Raw genomic sequence first — 22,674 nt, forward strand, 5'->3', positions numbered from 1 at the left:
AGTGTCTCCCATCTGACTCGAGGTTTTTTGCCGAGCATGCTGGGTAAAGGGCAAGATTGACCCAGTGGATCGTGCTTTTGACACCCTGCCGAGAGTTCGGTGACCTTATTACCTGAGATTGTTCTTGTGAAACGGACACCATGTGTTTGTGTGTCACCTGAAACCTTCAGCCGTGGAAAACCATGGAAGCAAATAAAGGAAATTCACCCAAGGCGATCTCATTACACACACACACACACACACACACACACACACACACACACACACACACACCTCTCTTTTTCTCTCTGTTCTGCTGCTGTCATTGGCCGGCTTGTGTGTGTGTTTGTGTGTGTGTGTGTGTGTGTGTGTGTCCAGGATGTATTCAGGATATTATTGAATGGGAAACAGTAGTAATAGAAGCAGGAAGCACAGCCTATTGTTTTGGGCCTCATTAAACTCCATCTTGAGTGTGTGTGTGTGTGTGTGTGTGTGTGTGTGTCCATGCTAAACGTCACCGTGTGAAAAATGTAGACCTGATTTACACCCTCAGAGTGAATTGTGTTATTCATCTGACACTGAGAGGGAAGCAGCTATCCAGTGGCCACTTCATTTTGAAATAAATATTATTATAGAATGGATGGTCCTTGATGCTGATGCTTGGGCAATATTTAGCCATGTTTTATTTATTTACCATAAAGTATGGTTATGACCGCTTCACCGAACAGATCTGTGTATCGCTGCACAACACCCGTAGCAACATAAACAATCAATATACTGGCGAAATTGTGACATCTCTCCGTCATTTTCTGTAAACATTTAGTGCGTATAGATGCCTGAAAGTGTGTGTTTATGCCTACAGTGGTTGAGTGTTGGGAAAGAGAGTTGAACACTTCTCCATATTGCTCCATCTTCTCCAGATGTTTATTATTTTCTCCGAACATTCGTCTTGGTGTGAACAGGCCTTGAAGTTAGGATTGGGTTTAGGATTTGGTCAAACCACTGCCATGTGTATGAGCAGTTGTAATAATGATGTTAGACTTGGTAAACAGCACTAATAAGAGCGCAAGCAGTGAAGAGACAAGAAAGGAAGGAAACATAGCAGAAAACGTTCCTGCGTTCTCTCATGGTAACTGATGTCACCACCCGTATGTGTGTGTGTGTGTGTGAATATCTGAGGAGGGTGTGGTGAGCTGAGAAAGGGAAAGTCTATATTCATATACTCAGAGCTGTCATTATGGAGAGATTGTGTGTGTGTGTGTGTGTGTGTGTGTGTGTGTGTACCTACTTTTTTGAGACACATCTGTACCCAGAAGTGAGCTAAACCTGACAACCTCCTTTTGGAGACATCCTCATTTGTATAACAGTATAACAATATATAAATAAAGTTTTGAAACGTGTGTGTGTGTGTGTGATTTCACATCCACTGAACGGCTACAGGTTGGGGTATGTGGAATGATTCACTGCGGTTTTCCAATGGCTGTTCCACCAACACACATTACTCATTACACAGTCATTCTCTCTCTCTCTCTCTCTACACACACACACACACACACACACACACACACACACACACACACACACACACACACAGAGTTAATTTGTTCTAAAGGCCAGTGAACTTGGTAGAGAACACTTCAGATTTGATTGAACTTCTGCTTTGGGTAATATGTAATCTCTCTCTCTCTCTCTCTCTCTCTCTCTCTCTCTCTCTCTCTCTCTCTCTCTCTCTCTCTCTCTCTCTCTCTCTCTCTCTCTCTCTCTCTCTCTCTCTCTCTCTCTCTCTCTCTCTCTCTCTCTCTCTCTCTCTCTCTCTCTCTCTCTCTCTCTCTCTCTCTCTGTGTGTGTGTACTGGTTTGAACTACATTATGAGCAGGTCTTGACATTAACTTTTTTGCTCGCCAGCCACTGTGGCTTTCCAAAGTTACTCGCCACTCAGCATTTTCACAGCCCACAATTCTGACATCGATACAGTTTACGTTCACTTAAAACATAACTGACTGTGTTTGCGTGAATACTCGCCTAGACCGGCATTTGACATCATTATTTTGTGTGTATTCACTGTTTAAGTGCAATAAAAATAACTCAATTTAGTACTGAACGACGGCTCACTGTGGGTGTGACTCGTGAGCACAAAATGTGTGGTAATGAGTAAATTATGTGCAATACACGCAATCCCACGCCTAAACTCAAGCCCTGTAACAGTAACACTACTCATCTGGATCAAATGAAACGAGTGAGTGAGTGGAGGCAGGTTTGTGTGTCACTCGCTATAGGAGAGAAGAGAGAGAGAGAGTGTGTCTATTCTGTGGAAAATGAGTGTTAGAAGCGTTTCAGATATTTCAGTATCGATATGTGTAGAAAAATCTATATTTTTGACAGCACTAGATTGCACTTAGTTTATTATTTCAGATGCCTTATTAAAAGACTACAATTGAAAAATGTATATTATATATAAAATTCAACCCACCAAAGTGTCTATTAACAACACTGCTAAAACACACCCGGCGGGTGTGAATGTCAAGCCCTGATTATGAAGACCCGAAGTCTTTATATTGTAGTGTGTTTTTCAGGTTTCAGGCCACGCCCCCTACATTATGAGGACATGCAGATGATTTATGAAATATTATGAACTATTAATTACATGAGGATAAATGATTATACTACTACATCTATTATATATTTGAATTATTCAAAAATAATTAAAGGAGAACTTGGTAACTTTTTTAACTTAATAAAACTGTCTAGAAATCATTTGGATGGTTAAACAACCTGTTCTGGTGATATTGGTGACTTTCCCCGACTCCCCCCAGCGTTCCCAGGCGGAAAACCAACCTTGCAACTTGGGGACTACCGTCCCGGCAAGATAGAAATTGGAAGTCTCGTGAGAAGCGAGAACGAGAACGAGTGCGAAACACAAATTGCTTCACGGCAATTCGACATAAACACACACGCATGTATGATGTATTACCAGATTACCCATCTCGGTAGACATAGCTCCACACGATACAGTTGGCTTGCTCCGATCAAAACAAACGCACATGAGCAGCGGTAGAGAGGGGGAGGAGGCCGCCGCAAGTGACTTTTTTACGACTGTGTTGTGAAATATACGCCCCCCCCACAGCTGTAGGGGAACTCGTGGGGAAAACATGCGACAACAAAAGGGAAAATCAGCGAAGAAGTGACTAGAGTTCGCTAGAGTCATAGATATCATATATAAACGCTAGATGTCTTATGGCGCAGTCACTTCCGGCATCATCGTTCGGCCATCTTGTCACAGTGCTCTGTGCATTAAGGTGAATGATCAGCACGCACACAAATCCTCTTATCTCGCTGAAATCTTGACGGATTTACAAACGGTTTGGTTTCTTACAAACGTTATTAACGTGGCTATAATTCCGAATGCTTGAACATGTATGTTATAATTTTTCATATGTATGCAGTTTATGTATGCAGTGTCATAACTACATCTCTGACGTTTATAACAAACCAAACCGTTTGAAAATCGGTAGAAAAATGAGCAAGTTATGGTTATTTAAAAGTACATGCACCATTGAAGTAGTGAGCGAGTACACTGTGGCAAGATGGCCGCCACGTGCGGACGTCGACCTCCATTGGCCAGCAGTGCGCACGAGACATCTAGCCTTTATAGATGATATCTATGGCTAGAGTTACCGAGTTCTCCTTTAAATGTAACCTCTAAGTAAGTTGAAAGAACCGTTCTCAGTTTAATGTTGTTCCAAACCTGCATGACTCTTATGTACATAAGATGCACATGGGATGGGATGTACATGTTTGAACTAACGTGCATGAGCTGTGACGGAGGGGAAGATTTTCAGCAAATAACTTTTAAAGTGCATTTATATCAAGTCATACCAGTTTATAATGTCACGAGGGTGAGTAAATTATGACAAAATATTTACTTTTGTGTGAACCGTTCCTTTCCTGAACTGCTCCCTGAAATGCAAATGAAATTCACAAATAAAAAAATAAAAAACACAGTACACATCAGCAAGTCAACTGCAAAATATAAAATGGAGATGTTGGTACTTATTAAGGGCGGTTGATTGGACAGATTTAGTGTCTTTTTTAATTTTTTATGAGCATTGGACTTGAGTGGTGAACGATCATCTGAAAGGCCTGGACTTTCACATGTTCCCTCTCTCATGCTCTCAGAATGGAGGGACAAAGAGGGCGTAGTGTGTGTTATTAGGGTAAAGTGACTCCCAGCATGCACCACTCCACGCCCTGTTCCACTGCTCAGTCCAGATGAAATTCACCACATCTCTCTTTCTTCGCCGTAACCCTGCTGCAGTGTTTAGAGTCTGACTCAACAGATCTATAACCTTATATGTAAATTAACAATGTTTACTCGTTTTCCGTGTAACCTAGGCTGAGAAATTCACGTTTTTTTTTTGTCTTTGGGACTTTTGACAGCTCCTTACAGTCAGGGACGTCACGAGAGATAACCTAACCTCGTGTCCTTTATTCACAGGCACTGGAAAGTGAAAATGAAAGTGAAAACAACCTTCCTGCAGTTCTTTCTGTTCCTGTTCTGTGTGTGTGTGTGTGTGTGTGTGTGTGTGATTGTTCAGTTGTTCGTAGCACATCCTGACCTTTGTCACACCTCAGAGGAGAGCAGAGTCAACAAACGAATCCATAGGCCATGTGTTTTCAGACCCCATGCAGTGACTCGGATATTTACTCTGCCCTGCCCGAACCGTAATGAGTCATTCGTGCCCGATAGGAACACAGCAGATGGTGCTCTGGGATTCAAGAAATTAGTGGAGAACATGTGGTCTACCTAAACATTATTTTTGCACCCGGGAAGCCCAAAATAGTGCCTAGGTGGCTATTTTGCTACATTTTAAAAATGCACTTCACACCTTTGATGCCTACCAATGCAATCTATGGGGGCTTGTCGATTTCAGGCAACTTGTTAAAATGGCAGCTTGCAAGATGTCGAGGTTACTAGCTTGCTAGGTTTGTGCCTTTGACACTTTCTACGTAGGGCTGCAACAAACGATTATTTTGATAATCGATTAATCTAACGATTATTAGAACGATTAATCGACTAATCATCGATTATTTCACCGACTAATCAGTAAGTTTGGAACGATTATTCAGCTTTTTCAATTAGTTAAAACACTGAGTTATACATATTCTAACTATAATATAAAAAAGAAAATCACTTCAGCTTTTGAAATGGTTGTTTTAATGAACTTTGAGCCAACTAAACAGGTCATTCTCTTTAAGTTTTCAGATTTCTGTCCAACTCAAATCACACACAAATGCTCTCTAAGCATTGTTTAAATATTCTGTTCTCTTTCAATAGAAAAAAATAAACAAAAATTAATCAGCTGCATTACAGACACACTTAAACTGCAAACAATTATTATAAGAATAAAATAAAAATTGACATGACAATTGAGCTGACATTCTCATTCACCTTTTAATTTACAGTATGAAAAATTAACTGACATGATATTCTTCATAACATCTCCTTTTGTAAGTCTTCATGAATATGGAACAAAATACAGGCAAGTGATAAGACTGTAATACCTAATAGTGTTACAATAATAAAAACAGCCCCGACTCCTAAGCTCGATCAAGCTTTATTCTATGCAAAAATAAATCATCACATTACTGTAAATATATTATTATTGTTAATATTATTAATATTATTAGTTGTATTGCATTCTCTAATAAAGAAATTTACTGCTAGTTATTTAGCTCCAGCTGGAGAACATTCACCTCTCACCGGCTCCTCGTTTCCTCTTTAAGTGCTTTAACATGCATGTTGTTGTCCCGTGAAAAGCAAGTTCCGCCTTGCATGTATTGCACACGACAGCATTCTTGGTTTGAAGTTTTGTGAAACTTTCACACACCTTGCTAGTTCGGATTCGTTTGCACTCCGTCATAATTCGCGCTGTTTTCTTTGTAACGGCTGCATTACACTCTAGCGCTACAGCGCCGTAGCGGTCAAATCGCGATATTGCAGGCCCTTACATTAGGTCACGTGAGATCAAACGACTACTCGACAACAAGATATTTTGTCGACAATGTCGACTAATCGTTTCAGCCCTACTTTCTAGCCAGGCGACTCGCTATGCTAGTGAGCAAGGTTTTGAAGTTAATAGCTTGTTAGTTTTTTAGCATAGCCTATGACTCTTCTAGTTAGGTGACTTTTTAAAATGCTAGCTTGCAAGATTTTGAGTTTACTAGCTTGCTATAGGTTTGTGCCTATAACACTTTCCAGTCTGGCTACTCGCTAATATGCTAGCTTGCAAGATTTTGAGGTTACTAGTTTGCTAGTTTTGTGCCTATGCCACGTCACGTGCTAATATGCTAAAGAGCAAGGTGTCGAGGTTTCTAGCTTTCTAGGTTTGTGCATATTTATAGTCAAGCTACTTGCTAATATGTTAACATGCAAGGTTTTGTCGGTTACTAGCTTGATCGTTTTGTGCCTTTGACACTTTCTAGTCAGGCGACTCGCTATGCTAGTGAGCAAGGTTTTGAAGTTAATAGCTTGCTAGTTTTTTGGCATATGGCTCTTTCTAGTTAGGTGACTTGTTAAAATGCCAGCTTGCAACGTGTCGAGGTTACTAGCTTGCTAGTTTTGTGCCTATAACACTTTCTAGTCAGGCTTCTTGTTAATATGCTAGCTTGCAAGATTTTGAGGTTCCTAGCTTGCTAGTTTTGTGCCTATGTCACTCAGGTGACGTGCTAATATGCTAAAGAGCAAGGTGTCGAGGTTACTAGCTTGCTAGGTTTGTGCATATTTATAGTCAAGCTACTTGCTAATATGTTAACATGCAAGGTTTTGTCGGTTACTAGCTTGCTAGTTTTGTGCCTTTGACACTTTCTAGTCAGGCGACTCGCTATGCTAGTGAGCAATGGTTTGGAAGTTAATAGCTTGCTAGTTTTTTGGCATATGGCTCTTTCTAGTTAGGTGACTTGTTAAAATGCCAGCTTGCAAGATTTTGAGGTTACTAGCTTGCTAGGTTTGTGCCTATAACACTTTCCAGTCAGGCTACTCGCTAATATGCTAGCTTGCAAGATTTTGAGGTTACTAGCTTGCTAGGTTTTGTGCCTATCCATCTTTTATCCATGTAATAGCCTCCAAATGCTATGCAAATATATATAGTGGGATTTTCTGCATCTGTGGTTTTAAAATATAAAATATGTCCCCAAAATATGCTTGGTTTTGTGGTTACTGTAGCTGGATATGTTTTAGCCAGTGTGAGCGTGCAAGGATCTGAGATGTGTATTCCTGCTAAAAATGTCTAGGTTTTGAGACGCAGCTGTAGTCTCTTCATGACTTCATCTAGGAACCAGTCTGTGTGTGAGAGTAAGAAACGTTTCAGTCGTGTGTGTTTAAAAAAAGAAAACGGGAAGTTGATGTTATTTTTAGCATGATTGCTTCTAGTGCCCTGTGTGTGTTTTTTGAGCGTTTTATTATGTGTGTTTCTGTCAGATGTCTGTGCGTCACTCTGACAGGATGTGAATTTCATTTGATTGACAGGCACCGGTTTGAGAGGAACCCATCACAGGTTGTCTCTGTTTACTCCCAGCATGCATTGCACCCCGCAGCATCACTCTTCTCAGACATCTTTTGAAGTTCCTGTATGTTGTTTTCCTCTGCATATCTCCCCATCCTCTCGTTCTCCTCCTTCATGGAGCGGACGCTATGAACATGAGTAAGTGGTTGCCGTGGAGAAAGCGCAGCTTTTTCAGAAAGCACAGGAAGAAGTTTTCTTTTCCTCTGTTAGGTAAGCGCGCACTCTTTTACTTCCTGATTCAGCAAACGCTTTTGCACTTTTCTTATTTTGTGTTTCAGCTTCAATTCGACTCTGGATATTCGTAAGCTGTGCTTGTACACACACATTTAGAGACTGTAGAGTCATCAGTCTGTGTGTTGGAGCAGTTTGGTGTGTGTCTGTGAAGACAGTTGAGTTATTGTTGGATGTTTGTGTGTCTTTGTCATGTTTGTGTGTATAATAGTTTGTGACTGCTTTGGGTGTAACGGGTATCTGAGTGTTCGTCTGTGCAATTTTTAGGATTCCTTGATGAATAGAAAGTTTAAAAGATCAGCACTGATTTGAAATATAATCGTTTGTAACATTATAAATGTCTTTACTGTAACTTTTGATCAGTTTAATTCATCCTTGATGAACAAAAGTATTGATTTCTTTTATTTCTTTCCCCAAAAATGAAATAAGTATAAATTCTTACTGACCCCAAACTTTTGAACGGTAGTGTTTAATGTTACGAAAGCTTTCTATTTCAGATAAATGCTGTGTTTTTTTTAACCACTATTCAAAATCATCATATTACAATGATTTCTGAAGGATCATGTGACACATAAATTACACTTTACTATATATTCACGTAGAAAACAGCAGTTTTAAATTGTAATAATATTTCACAATATTACTGTATTTTTAATCAAATATGCAGCCTTGGTGAGCAGAAGAGACCTCTTTTAAAAACATTAAAAATCGTACCGATCCAAAACTTTTGAACGGCAGTGTGTGTATATATATATATATGCTAATGTGTATATGAATTTATATATTCCAGTCTATAATAATATAATAAAAAATACAAAGCAATCAAAACAAGCCTGGCACAGCAACATTGACTCAACCAGTGCTGTGTGTTTGAGGCAGGGCTTTCTGTGGCAGACTGGGGGAGTGTTTTACAAAAGTTAGATTTTCTAAGTTATTCTTCAAAGAAAGTTTATAGTTCCAAAATTCCATTCCATCACATTCCCTTATGTCGTCACGGTGACCTGGCATATGGTTGTCAGGGTGACCCACAGAGTCGGTCATGCTCTCGCTCTTGTGCATGCTGGGATGCCGCTCCACAGAGACGTGTGTGTGTTCTACCAGTGGAGCACAACATACATGCCCACTGCCCACCTCTCTCTCTCTCTCTCTCTCTCTCTCTCTCTCTCTCTCTCTCTCTCTCTCTCTCTCTCTCTCTCTCTCTCTCTCTCTCTCTCTCTCTCTCTCTCTGTGTGTGTAAGTGAGTGTAGAGGAGAGAGGAATGTTTAGTTGGACTGGATAACTCGTTTTGTTCTCTCTTTGCTTTTCTCCATCATCTGTTGGTTTATGACTCAATGGCTACACACAGTATGAAACTCAGAGGTAGGCGACTATAGAACTGTATTTTTCACTATGTACAGGTGTGTGTGTGTGTGTGTGTGTGTGTGTCTGTAGTGATGGTTGTGTGTGTGTGTATGACTGTGTTTTCAGAACTGAGCATTTGAGAAAAAAGGGCAATTGGGAGGCTGTTGAATTTTTAAACACGCATATTTTCGACATGATTGATTAATTTTATCCGTTTTTTTTATCATAGTTTTTATCAGGTTTATTTTATTTTGACTTTATTTATTGAAACGCCACTGCATATACTGGATAAAGCTTTCATTTAAAGCATATGTCATGTTAAATTTACGCTCACGTGACATAAAATGCATAAATCATGTTCATTTGACATGCATAAATTAGGCAACAAGAATGTAGAAAAATTATGTTGAGAAAACATTAAATAAACGTGCAACCAATGTACATATACAATGTATGTATGTGTGTGTATATATATATTATTTTTTTTATTTTTTTTATTCATCCAAGTGTGTTTTAGCCAGTTAGATTTCACTGCTAAAAGTCAATTACAATAAAGATTTAGATATAGTTAAAGATATAGTTTAAAAGCCTGTATCAAAGCATGTTTTCCACGAGTGTGCAGGTGTAAACTCTTAAATGGGCACAGTCTCTCACCCAAAGGTTTCGGGTTTACCTGACCCTAAATAATAAAATTGCAAAATATTAACTCTGTTTGCTTTTTAAAGGGACTGTATTGATGCTTTACAGCAATATTTCTAATAGTCTTTTGGCTGAAAATTTAGTCTGAAATAATTTTGGCTACTGTGCCTTTAAGAATTTTATATACAAATTACCTCCGTTGTGCTTACTTGGTGCTGTAACATTGTGATAATGTTCATCAGAGCGGGTCAAGTTGCTGAATTCTGAGTAGGTTTGGATATGTAAATGTGGGCGGTCATATGCTAATGAGTTGGTGATGTCATGACCAAGCTGATTTCTTCTGATTGAGTCGTTTTTGCAGTTTAGTGTCAGTAAATGCTCTGGGTGGACTGGAGATGAATTTGTGAGTGTTGTTGTGTATGTCTACATGTCAATGGCACATCAAACTTTTACTTATATTGTTTATGATATGACTGTGTTTTTGAATTCCTTTTAGTAAACGAGTGTTTTCCTTGAACTGTTTCTCCGTCTGCCTTCAGACAAGCTCGGGCAGGAGCTCACAGTGGAGGTGGATCCACCGCCTCAATTATGGGAATTTTATGCATTATGGAATGTCCCATATCATCTCATATAATCAGTTACTGCACAGCCGTAATCAAAATGCACAGAGACAAGCACACATCTAGCTAGCTATCGAAATGAACACAAACTGTCATTTTTAGTTGTTTTTAAATGAGTTTGAGACATACAATATTCTGGTGTCTATATAATGTCTGAGGTCCTTCCTTTATTAGTTTATAAGTTTATGGGAGTTGCGTACCCATTGAAAGTGCTGTTAAACCGAACCTAATCATGGAGATCATTAGTCTCCTAATGACAGGTTTGTGATGGTGCTTTGTGAACTTTGGCCTCAGATTGTCTCTGGATTGCTAAAGGACTCAAAGTAATTCATGGCACACATGCCTACAGTCAGTTGGGGAGCGATGAACAGCGCAGTTTGATGGACACTCCGATATAACACACACACACACACACACACACACACACACACACACACACACACACACACACACACACACACACACAGTGTTTGTGGAGCGTGGGGCTGCAGAGTCACTCTAGGAATGTGAGGGTTTAGATAAAAGGCAAGTGTTTGCTTGTGTGTGTGATAGAGCAGGATGTTGTTCATTGCGTGTTTCTGATCGTGGTGTGTAATAAATAAAATAAATAAATAAATAAATAAATAAATATATATATTATGTATATATACTGTTTTTGTTTATTTATTTATTCATATATTTATTTATTTTTTAAATATGAGACCAAAGAATGAGACCTTTGGCTTCACACTGAGACAGTTTTTTTTTTTTACATTACAGTAATGAGAATGAGATTTTCTTTCTTACATTATAGTGATAATATATATATATATTTTTTTTTTACGTAATAATAATAAGAGTTATTTTTCATTACGGTAAGGAGATTTTTTTTTCATTTCATTACCAATTTTTAACAACACAATAATGAGAATGGTGAGTTTTTTTGTATTTAGTATTGTTTTTTTTTTTACATAATAGTACAAGGTTATTTTTGCATTACGGTAATGCGAATGCATTTTTTAAACATTACGATAATAAGGTTTTTTTTTGCATTACAGTAATGATTTTTTTTTTTTTTTGGTAATGAGAATGATTCGTATATTTTGCTTTACGCAATGGAAAGAATCTTTTTTGACATTATGGTAATGACAATTGTATGGCACACATGCTTAAAGGGATATTTCCCCAGAAATCCTGTCATCATTTACTCACCCTCAAGTTGTTCCAAACCTTTATGAGTTTCTTTCTTCTGTTGAACACGAACACAGATATTTTGAACACTGTCAGTAACCAGACAGTTGACGGCAGCCATTGACTTCCATAGTAGGAAAAAATACTATTACATATTACAATACTATACAGTTGTCTGGTTACTGACAGTGTTCAAAATATATATTTCCGTGTTCAGCAGAAGAAAGAAACTCATACAGGTTTGGAACAACTTGAGGGTGAGTAAATGATGAGAGAATTGAACTATCCCTTTAATTGTCATTTATATAAACTATATATATATATATATATATAATATAACTATTTAATTGTCATATATATAAACTATTACCCGAACACCTTTTTTGACCGTTCAGAGCCGTTAGTTGTGCAGAGTGTGTGTGAAGATGACCGGTGACATTGCATTGTTGACACTGATGATGATCTGTTTCTTCCTGTGTGTGATAGATTTATCACTGCTAGGTGGGCTGTGTGTGTGTTATGTGTGTGTTGTGGTGTACTCTCCTTCACACCGTCTCTCTTGCCTGCAGTGCATTCCTGACTTTCTGGCCCTCATCCACACACACACACACACCAAAGATCAGGCAACCCGGCAGGCTGGTGGTCTTAACCTTTGATCCCTCTTGAGTTCAAGCTGGTTTACACAGTGATTTTTGTTATTCACTCTTTTGCGTGTGTGTGTGTGCGTGTGTGTGGGAATCTTGTCCCTTGGTAACAGGATCTCACACAGGCTCTGTTTAGATGCAAACAGGGATATATACACAACAGACACATTGCTGTAAAGTTTTGACTTGGTCCTGCGTTAGACAGACTCCGCCTCCTCCTGTCGTGGGTCAGCTTTGATTGACAGGTCCAAGGAAGCATCTTATTGGTCCCATACTTGACCTGCACCTCCAGGTATCTTGCGGTTTAAACGTCGTCAATGAGTAGCTAGTTTAAAGGCCTCTAGTTAAGAGCAGCCCCACATGGCATTTGCAGAGTTTCTTGTGGTGGAAAGTCTGCAGAAGTCATTAGGTGATAACACACTTTTATTGGTAGATGAAAGGATTATATCTACACACACACACAGTACGTGTAGAACTTTGTGTTTGAATTCTACAGAAATATGCTGGGCTGTATTTGTAATTGTGCGGCCAGCTATAATATAAAGAGAATGTGTCCGTTTACATGCAGAGTGACGAGAGACTGACTGACACCTTCATTTGGGTTGTATTTATTTCTGTCAATATTTAGTATTTCTGTTCATTTCTGTACTATTTCTAACGCCGCAATAAATAAATCTATTGTACCTGATTTTAAAGTCCCTTTTGGTTTGTAATTAGCTTCTTTGTTATTATTTTTACCAACAAATATAACTAGAGTATCTCGTGATATGCATCGTTGTAGTGAAATAAGATTTTGGTCATATCTTCCACGTGCCGTAAAATCCGTTGTAACTTTCTCTCTCTCTCTCGTGTTTCCTTCCTCTTTCAGACGAACATGATGCCGTACAGAAGAAGACCTTCACGAAGTGGATCAACGCTCAGTTCTCCAAGGTAAGAGAAGAACTTCTGAACTTCTGCTTTAATGGCTGGTCTCCTCAAGAACCACTCAAGCTCTGGCAGACATCTGAAACTTTCGTGTTCCTCCACTCGTTCTGCAGTGTATCGTGAATGTAGTCAATGCCAACAATGTTTCTTGAGCATCAAATCCTCATATTAGACTGATTTCTGAAGGATCATGTAACACTGGAGTAATGATGGTGAAAATTCAGCTTTCATATTCATATTTACATAGAAAACACTTATTTTAAATTGTAACAAGTTTTCTGTCTGCAATAACCAATCAGAAGCCAGGATTGAAATGAGCTGTTTGAATCACGGAGGCTGATTTGCATAAGTTCACTGAAAATACTGCAGTCATGTTTTAGTGATGCGTTTGGTGTCTGAGGTCAGTCTCGGGATAATCACTCTCGCGCATAATTAATGATAATGAATGAGAGCACGCTGTTTAAACTTTCATGTGAAGGAGGACACGCACACAAGCATCCCACCCAGGAAAACAGCACTACAGCTGACCGATGAATACAGCAGTGAAGAAATGAATTCATTACACTACATCATATTCATTCTCGTAAGCTGCCTAACGGGTTCGTTCACTCAATAGTATTTGTGAAAATGATGTAGTTCAGTGTGACGAAACAAAATCTGAACACAAGTGTAACGGTATAACGGTAATGAGTCTTAGTTGACCGCTTATGATCGGTTCATCTTAATATCTGGTGGAAACGGGGTTTCTCTCTCGCTTGCTCGATTTCAGGGATATTTTATATAATTCAGGGAGCCGCTCTCAATATTCGGGAGACTCCCGGACCTTCCGGGAGAGGTGGGATGTCTCTGCATGTCATTGTTCGGATGTTAAAATGTTGTATATATCCTCTAGGGCGCCTCGATTACGGTAAAAAAAACATAATCACGATTGTTTTCGGTCAATATTGAAATCATGAATATTGGTCATGGTCAGTTTGATGTGATTTAAAGTCTTATTTCATGATTTGAGTAATTTTAGATCTAATTGAAATTTCACAATTGTCTGCACTTCAGCAAAAACCAATACTCGGCAAGGAAAAGTCCTCAAAACAGTTACAGAAGACATGTAAACAGTCAGCAATACACGAGGAATAAAGAAACAAATGACAAACAAAACCGAGAAAAATAAAACGGAGCGAAAATACACATGAAATAAACAGTGTTTTAGGTTTTTCAGGAAGACGTACTAACAGTGGGATCCAGATAAGTATAGCCTACAGTGGGAAAAAATTGAATAATCAAATGTAAAATAACACTGCATAGTCTTACTGTACACATTAAATATAGATTAATCCTTATTAAAGCTACTTAAGTTATTCAGTCAAGATCAGCGAGTGATTTCTTTTGTCATTTGTTGTTTGCTTGTCATTAATGACGGACAGCAGGATTATTAGGCTGCCGTCACTTTAAGAGCTCATGCAAGGATCCAATATACTGTTACACATGCGTTTCTTTCTCAACTGCGTATGTTTACTCAAGACATAGCCGACCGTGTTTATGTGAATACTCACCAAAAAGGCATTTTGACCTTTTTTTTGTGTTTAGGCCCGTATCCGAAGCCCACTCGGAGGCGCGCGCAGAAAGACGCCTGGGGAACAGTGTCTCTTTTGCAGCTCAATGCACTTTTAATAACACTGTTTAATATCAAGAGCGTCCCGCAGTTTAGCAACAGCATTTATAACTCACAATAATCTTTTTTTACCTCGATTGTCTTGTTTTCATAATCGTTGGAAGTCAAAATCGAATATCAATTAGGATGAATCGCACAGCCCTATCCCAGTAATATGCAGAACCACTGTAAGTAAACCGGTGGGTTTCTTGTTTTTTCTTGAGGAAGGACTTGACACATGAATTGTATTAATGCTACTTTAATGTCCTGTGTTTTAGACGGGGAAGACGCCCATCAAAGACATGTTCTCTGACCTGAGAGACGGCAGAAAACTCCTCGACCTCCTGGAGGGACTGACTGGAAGCACACTGGTGAGTGTGTGTGTGTGTTTGAATGGCGGTTGAGTGTAATGTGTCTGAACTATGCGTTTATATTTAGCCTTGACAAAACACTTTAGAATTACACACACAGACGGTTTGAGTGACAGCTGAGAGGTGACCTCTGTAATCTTCATCTTCATCGGTCTTCTTTATCATTTTTAACCTGTTGATTATTAGTGCACGTGCATTTTCATTGTAAGTGTTTAATTTTCCCAGTAATATTTCCCTTGTGTGAGATGAAGAAGCTCTTAAACGTGACTGTACGGAGTAACTCTCTCTCCGTCTCTCTCTCTCTCTCTCTCAGACCAAAGAGCGCGGCTCGACCAGAGTTCACTCCCTCAACAACGTGAACCGAGTCCTGCAGGTCCTGCACCAGAACAGCGTGAGTCGTGTTTCTCCTTGCTGTCGGACACACTCTGGGCTCATTAGTTTTATTCCTTGCCTCGTATCAGCTGACAGACGCTGCCTGGGGAAGGGCAGTCTAATTAAAATAGTTTACAGTTCTGGTGTGTCTTTTTTCGGGACATTAGCGGGTCGTTTTGACAGCAAGGTCTCTGCATTTTGACATGTCCTCTGTCTTTATGCTCTGATGGCTTGGGGTCAGACACACACACACACACACACACACACACACACACACAGACGCTATTAACAATGTGCTCAATGTTTCCTTCTGTCACATTCATTCATATTCCAGATCTTTGTCCTCGGTAGACGTAGTGCTGCCGTGATACCAATATTTTAATATTTTATTAAAACATTTATTTTATTTATTTTTTGTCAAATAGTTTACTATTATTGATTTTTTTTTATTTTTTATATTCAAATAAACGGTGATAAAATGAATAACAAATCAATAGAATTGAAAAAATAGCAATCGATAGAAAAAATAAGTATTGCTATAATATGTAAAAAATAAATGCAATATTGATACAATGTTATAAAATAATATATATATATATATATATATATATAAATATATATAAATATATAAATATATAAATATATATATATAAATATAATATAATATAATATAATATAATATATATATATATATATATATAATACTATTATATATATATAAATACATAAATAAATACATTTGGTAAATAAATTTAGTATTTCTACTCCAATTTTTTTTCTCCATCATTTACTGAGTGTGTTTGCTTATAAATGCTTACAGGCATTAAAAATCACACAACAGAATTTATTATTATTACAGTTATTTAATTAATCTCATGCAATAATTTCTTAATTTTGGACTTTTGGTCAGTAAGATATTTTTGTAAGACATTAATAGTTTAATTCAGCAAGGATGCATTAAAATTGATCAAAAGTGACAGTAAGGATTTTACTGTCTTCATAAAAAGACCACAATTTTCACAAAAAGCATTTATTAAAGCAGCTTTCAACATTGTTAATAATAGACATTTATTAAATCACACTAGAATTCAACATTTAATAAAACATTGTTAGATTTTTAACATTTAATACAAATGAATAAATACTGTATTGGACCTTATTGTAAAGCGTGGCCAAAAATAATAATCATAATCTTTCATCAAAATGTATGTAATAATTTCCCCCACCTCTGAAACGACTAATATAACCACAGTTAATGATAGTCCTGACCGACAATATTTCCGACTAAACTCAAAAATGTCACATTTCAAAAGTTAAATGTTTTGTATACTGTCTTGAAACGCCGTTGCGTGCTTCATATGGAATATATAAACACACAGTTGTTCCCAACCTTGCTATTACCAGCCTTCATCTAAACCCTGAGAAATGTGAGCGAGTCGTTCCCGTGACGTGTGTGTGTGTGTGAGTGTGTGTGTAAATCACACTGGAGATTATCCACTCCTGCACTGACAACTCAATGACTGGACTTAAGCTGTCATGTTTGCTCAGAGAGTCCAACACAAGCCTGTATCAGCAGTGAGAGTGAACCGAGTCTGAACATCATAATCACAGAAACTATTCAGTCTACATTGTGTGGCGGTGTTTATGGGAGATCACTGGAGGATCAGCGCACATCTGGGCCAGGTGTGATGAACCTGCACTAGCCTGAGAGAGATCCGCTTCTGTCGGTTAAGAGATTAAAGCACAGGAATCTGTGCCGTGTGAATGGAAAGCTCTCGGATAATTATAGGATAGGCCAATTAATCATCCGATATCTGGACAGTTTGAGACTTTCAGCGTTTGTAATACCCGTTTCAGCTTATACGTTTTGTGTTGTGTACCTACAGTATATTAGGTGTTATCAGAAATAAGTCCACTGACACAATTATCAATCATTCAAAAGAATATTGATTACATTTCGAGTAAATGGACTGCTTGCCTTGAGCTTTAGTTGTGGTTTTACATGCTCCTGAAACGTCTGAAATGTGCGTCCAGAGGATGATTTTAAAATCTGGACATTTTCAGAGGCGTTTGATGGAACATTAAGTCTTCAGAGCTTTAATGCAAATGATGTGAGAAAGCAACGGGTGAAAAGTTTAAAGTTGATGAGTTAAAGCAATGTAAAACATATGTTGTTATAACGTATTGATCATAATTTTGGTAACACTTTACAATAAGGTTCATAAGTTAACATTAGTTAAAGTCCCTGTAAAGGCAATTCTAAAAAAAAAATTCTAAACACATTATAAATGTTAGAAATGTATTGCTAAAACATATTACAAAGACTGTGAACTGTGAAGTACTGAACTGTGGAGTTAGACCGTTAAACAGTTTTTCACCATTGCTGTGTTCCGGATTTTTTGGGCGGGGCTAAAACGGGGGCTCGATGACGCACTGCGACCCCCTGAGCTCCTGGACACGCCCCTACTTGATGACGCACTGGAGCCCCTGAGCTCCTGGACACGCCCCTACTTGATGACGCACTGGAGCCCCTGAGCTCCTGGACACGCCCCTACTTGATGACGCACTGGAGCCCCTGAGCTCCTGGACACGCCCCTACTTGATGACGCACTGGAGCCCCTGAGCTCCTGGACACGCCCCTACTTGATGACGCACTGGAGCCCCTGAGCTCCTGGACACGCCCCTACTTGATGACGCACTGGAGCCCCTGAGCTCCTGGACACGCCCCTACTTGATGACGCACTGGAGCCCCTGAGCTCCTGGACACGCCCCTACTTGATGACGCACTGGAGCCCCTGAGCTCCTGGACACGCCCCTACTTGATGACGCACTGGAGCCCCTGAGCTCCTGGACACGCCCCTACTTGATGACGCACTGGAGCCCCTGAGCTCCTGGACACGCCCCTACTTGATGACGCACTGGAGCCCCTGAGCTCCTGGACACGCCCCTACTTGATGACGCACTGGAGCCCCTGAGCTCCTGGACACGCCCCTACTTGATGACGCACTGGAGCCCCTGAGCTCCTGGACACGCCCCTACTTGATGACGCACTGGAGCCCCTGAGCTCCTGGACACGCCCCTACTTGATGACGCACTGGAGCTCCTGACGCTGCCCCTCCCCTAACAATATAGCACATTCATTCACATCAGTTTGCCGATCGCGAGTCAGTACTATTAGTTACTACAGCCTACAGTTTGCTAGCTAGCTATGCCTTCGTCAAGGAAATGCGTACTACCTGGATGCGATCACGTACAAAACAGATCGGTGTCCTTATTTAAATTTCCGAAAAACGATCACATCAAGAAGAGGTGGATTAATTTTGTGAAGAGCCACCTTGATGGAGAGCTGAGGATCACCGCCAAAATCCGCCTCTGTAGTGATCATTTTACACAGGATAGTTTTATAAACTTTCGTCGGAGACAACTGGGATTCACTGATAATCCGCTGTTACTGGTGAATGGGTCCGAACCGATTATCTCCCGCCTCGGCCTTCATCCTCCCGTCGCGCCGACAACTGGTGCTATCGTCGGCTGGCTTTCGTCAGCTTTCCCGCGAGTGGGCGTGGTTTCAGCGCAGCCAGCGGACACGCCCCCAGCGTTTGAGAGCAGAGACTACTGCTCATTTGTGCAAGATTTTGATAGCTTATTTTATGTACTTGCCGGCTTTTTTTATCATTCAAATTTGGCTGGGTGGCTAATAACACCTTTTTCTGTGGTGTGACAAACTCAGAAAACATACTTAATTTTGACTTTACAGGGACTTTAACCACTTTAATAAATGCTGTAGAAGTATCGTTCATTCTTAGTTGATGTTAACTAAAGTAGTTAACTAATGTTAACAAATACAACATTTGATTTTAATGACGTATTAGTAAATGTTTAAATTAACAAACAGATTAATAAATGCTGTAGAAGCATCGTTCATTCTTAGTTCATGTTAGCTAATCTGTTTGTTAATTTCAACATTTACTAATACGTCATTAAAATCAAATGTTGTATTTGTTAACATTAGTTAATGCACTGAACTAACATGAACAAACAATGAACAACTGGATTTTTATTTACTTACATTTACAAAGATTAATAAATACTGTAACAAATGTTTTGTTCATTGTTTACGTTAAACAATACATTAACTAATGTTAACAAATGAAACCTTATTGTAAAATGGTAGTACTTTTTTTTCCCCTCGATTAATTCGCACTATTTTTGCAATAAACCGGAAACATTCATTAAGAACAAGTTTTGTATCCATTCAGTTTTTTTTTTTAACTTAAATATGTTTTTTTTTTTTTTTAATGTTTTTTTTTAATGATTTTGTTTGGTTTGTGGTTTTATTTTTATTTTGTTTTGTTTGTGTTTTTGTTGTTGCTTGTTTGTGTTTAGTTTTTTTGTTTATTTTTGTATTTTGTTTTGATTTCTTGAAATCAAAGAAGAGTTGAAGAGTTTTGTTTTTGTTTATTACATTTGTGTAACTCTGTTGTATGAACAGTTGTTTTTTGATCTTTCTTTTATCCCTTCAGGTGGAGCTGGTGAATATTGGAGGGACAGATATTGTAGATGGGAATCATAAGCTTACTCTCGGACTCATCTGGAGTATCATACTGCACTGGCAGGTCAGAAAACACACGACAAAACAACTGATCCAGTGAGATTCGTCTATGAGATGTCCTCACCTAATATAGTCAAACAAACCTGTGTGTGTGTGTGTGTGTGTGTGTGGCGCGCAGGTTAAGGACGTCATGAAGGATGTGATGTCCAGTCTTCAGCAGACCAACAGTGAGAAGATTTTGCTGAGCTGGGTGAGAAACTGCACCCGTAACTACAACACCGTCAACGTGCTCAACTTCACCACCAGCTGGGCGGACGGCCTGGCGTTTAACGCCATCTTACACCACTTCAGGTAACACACACACACACACACACACACACACACACGCACACATACTCGTAGTGCGCACATGTTTAGACTGCTGTCAGCGCGGTCTCTAGGGAAAGGCTATGGAGCGTATTGATTGGGTCAGAGGTCAAGAGAGTTTGTGTTCATAAGCTGTTCGGTCTGTCAGACATGAGCCGCAGGAACTGACACACACACACACACACACACACACACACACACACACACACACACACACACACACACACACACACACAGCAGTGTGTATGAGGCTTTTATTTTGAATTGTAATGAAACATCACACGATAAGGTAGACACAACAACATCTCAGAGAGCCTGAGTTCATTATCAGAATACTGCTTCTGATTCTCAGAGGATTTAATACATGTTTGCACATTTACATCTTCATTCATTTATGTAAGTAATATGAAATGTTTGCAGATGAAGGGATTGAGATCAAGTCGGTAGGCCCAGATGTAATCCACAGACCTTTTCCACATTTTCTGCTCTGGTTTTTGTGGGAAAATCTGCGTAATAGGTTTAAACAAAGTGTGTTAAACACATCTTAGTACTACACTCTTATTGGCAGCTGAAAGCATTATCAGATTAGCAAATATTTAACAACCAAACACCGAGGAAAAGGAGGATGTTTGACTATGAGTTTGCGGGAGTTTCACGTTTGCAGACACACTGTAGATTCACGTGGACCTGCTTGTATGTCTTCAAGCTCTTCTCGGCCTGTGAGCTTCATCCAGACTTACAGCAGAATCTGGTTTTCAGTCCCGAATATGCAAGTGCCTAATATTTAGAAGTGAGTTTTAACTCGCTGGACAACTCACAGTCCAGCTCTCATTGACGGTGAATGCCTTCAGGTTCACGTGTGAACGCTCTTTTAGACTCTGCTAATCCCAGGTTTGAACTCTGTTCCAGGCCTCAAAGCTTCAGCTGGGAGGAAGTGGCTCATCTTACCCCGGTCGAGAGGCTGGACCACGCGTTCACATTCGCCAAAGATCAGCTCAACATTGAGAGACTTCTGGATCCAGAAGGTAAAGAAGCATCGTGTTCTCCAGAACTTCTCCAGATCAGAAGGACATCGAACTATAAACTTTTCATTGTTCGGCAAATGTTTACTGATGAAATTCTGTAATTTACATTATCCATGTAATCAGGAATTTTGCATGAGGGCAAAGGCAATACTTGGTTTGAAAGTGACTTCTGTAATGAACCTCATACATTGCTACACTATTTACATTAGACAATAGGCACAATTTGGGGGAAAATCTAATTTTTCAATTTTTATTTTTATTTTTCTGATAACAAGTGTGATTTCGTTTATAAAAAATCTTGGTTGATTGTTTGTTGGGCTGTAAATATGGCCCAAATTTTGTGATTTTATATAAATAGTGTTATAAAAAGGAAAATAGTAGTTAGGGATGTCCCGATCCGATCCACGGCATCGGTATCGTGCCGATACTGGCCTAAAATGCTAGATCGGATATCGGAGGGGAGAAAAAAACTTTATCCGATACCTATTATCCGATACCCATTAGGGGTGGAACGGTACGTATTCGTACTGAACGTACGTTCGGTGCATGGATTTTAAAATAAATAAATCTCGCGTGCACATTAATTAATGTAATATGGAACTAACGTTACTGTTAGATACGCGCATATGCGGGTTCTTTAGGGACACCTAATCTGTAGCCTGCCTTAGCTCTGAACGCGCGTCTATATCGCTTCAAACGCTCACTTTATCATTATACGCGCGCGGCGCGTCCTATTCGCTTTGGACGCGCGAATGGATTCAAACTGTTCAAGCATCGAACTAGACGCGATAGACGCAAATTTGACGCTCTATTCGCGTTTGGTGTGAACGCAGCAAAATGAACAGGCTGCGATGTCAAGATTGCAATGCTGGAGTGTGTGTGTGTGTGTGTCAGAGAGAAAGAGGCACGGGCGCGATCGAACAGTGGAAACGAAACATAAAAACATACTCCGTCATTTTCATACAGGACATCATTAAAACTGCAAAAAGTGTTTAGCCTACTTATATTTGTGTAAAACACAACACTGTGCTTTTGTCAAACTGTAAACTCTTGTCAAACTGTAACTGTCACCCAACCAAAATCACACACACACACACACGCTGTTTAAAAGCAAAAATGATCTCATCTTTTGGACATTCATCATTGCATTGGTTTTCATTTCTTGTCCTAAAACAGAGCACTAATCTGTTTATTTTTAAGTTACACATTCTGCATTGAATAAAAAAAAAT

At 39.2% G+C, this 22,674-nt stretch overlaps 1 protein-coding gene across 6 annotated transcripts in view; it reads left to right on the forward strand.

Moving 5' to 3' along the window:
- utrn (utrophin) overlaps positions 1-22,674 on the forward strand; it is a gene marked incomplete at its 3' end in the record, with an annotated part of 265,554 nt that overhangs the window by 18,456 nt on the left and 224,424 nt on the right. For 4 of the 6 annotated variants that reach the window (XM_084428992.1, XM_084428995.1, XM_084428993.1 and 1 more), the window contains exons 3-8: positions 13,055-13,116; positions 15,037-15,129; positions 15,443-15,520; positions 20,025-20,117; positions 20,232-20,404; positions 21,329-21,444. In XM_084428992.1, the coding sequence (XP_084285118.1) occupies positions 13,055-13,116; positions 15,037-15,129; positions 15,443-15,520; positions 20,025-20,117; positions 20,232-20,404; positions 21,329-21,444 (615 nt within the window). Of the gene's footprint in view, positions 1-7,551; positions 7,752-9,088; positions 9,132-13,054; positions 13,117-15,036; positions 15,130-15,442; positions 15,521-20,024; positions 20,118-20,231; positions 20,405-21,328; positions 21,445-22,674 lie in introns of those variants that run through there. The other 2 variants (XM_084428996.1, XM_084428994.1) reach the window with 2 other exon arrangements.

Source organism: Rutilus rutilus (genome assembly GCF_951802725.1).
Source record: "Rutilus rutilus genome assembly, chromosome: 13".
NCBI lineage: Eukaryota > Metazoa > Chordata > Actinopteri > Cypriniformes > Leuciscidae > Rutilus > Rutilus rutilus.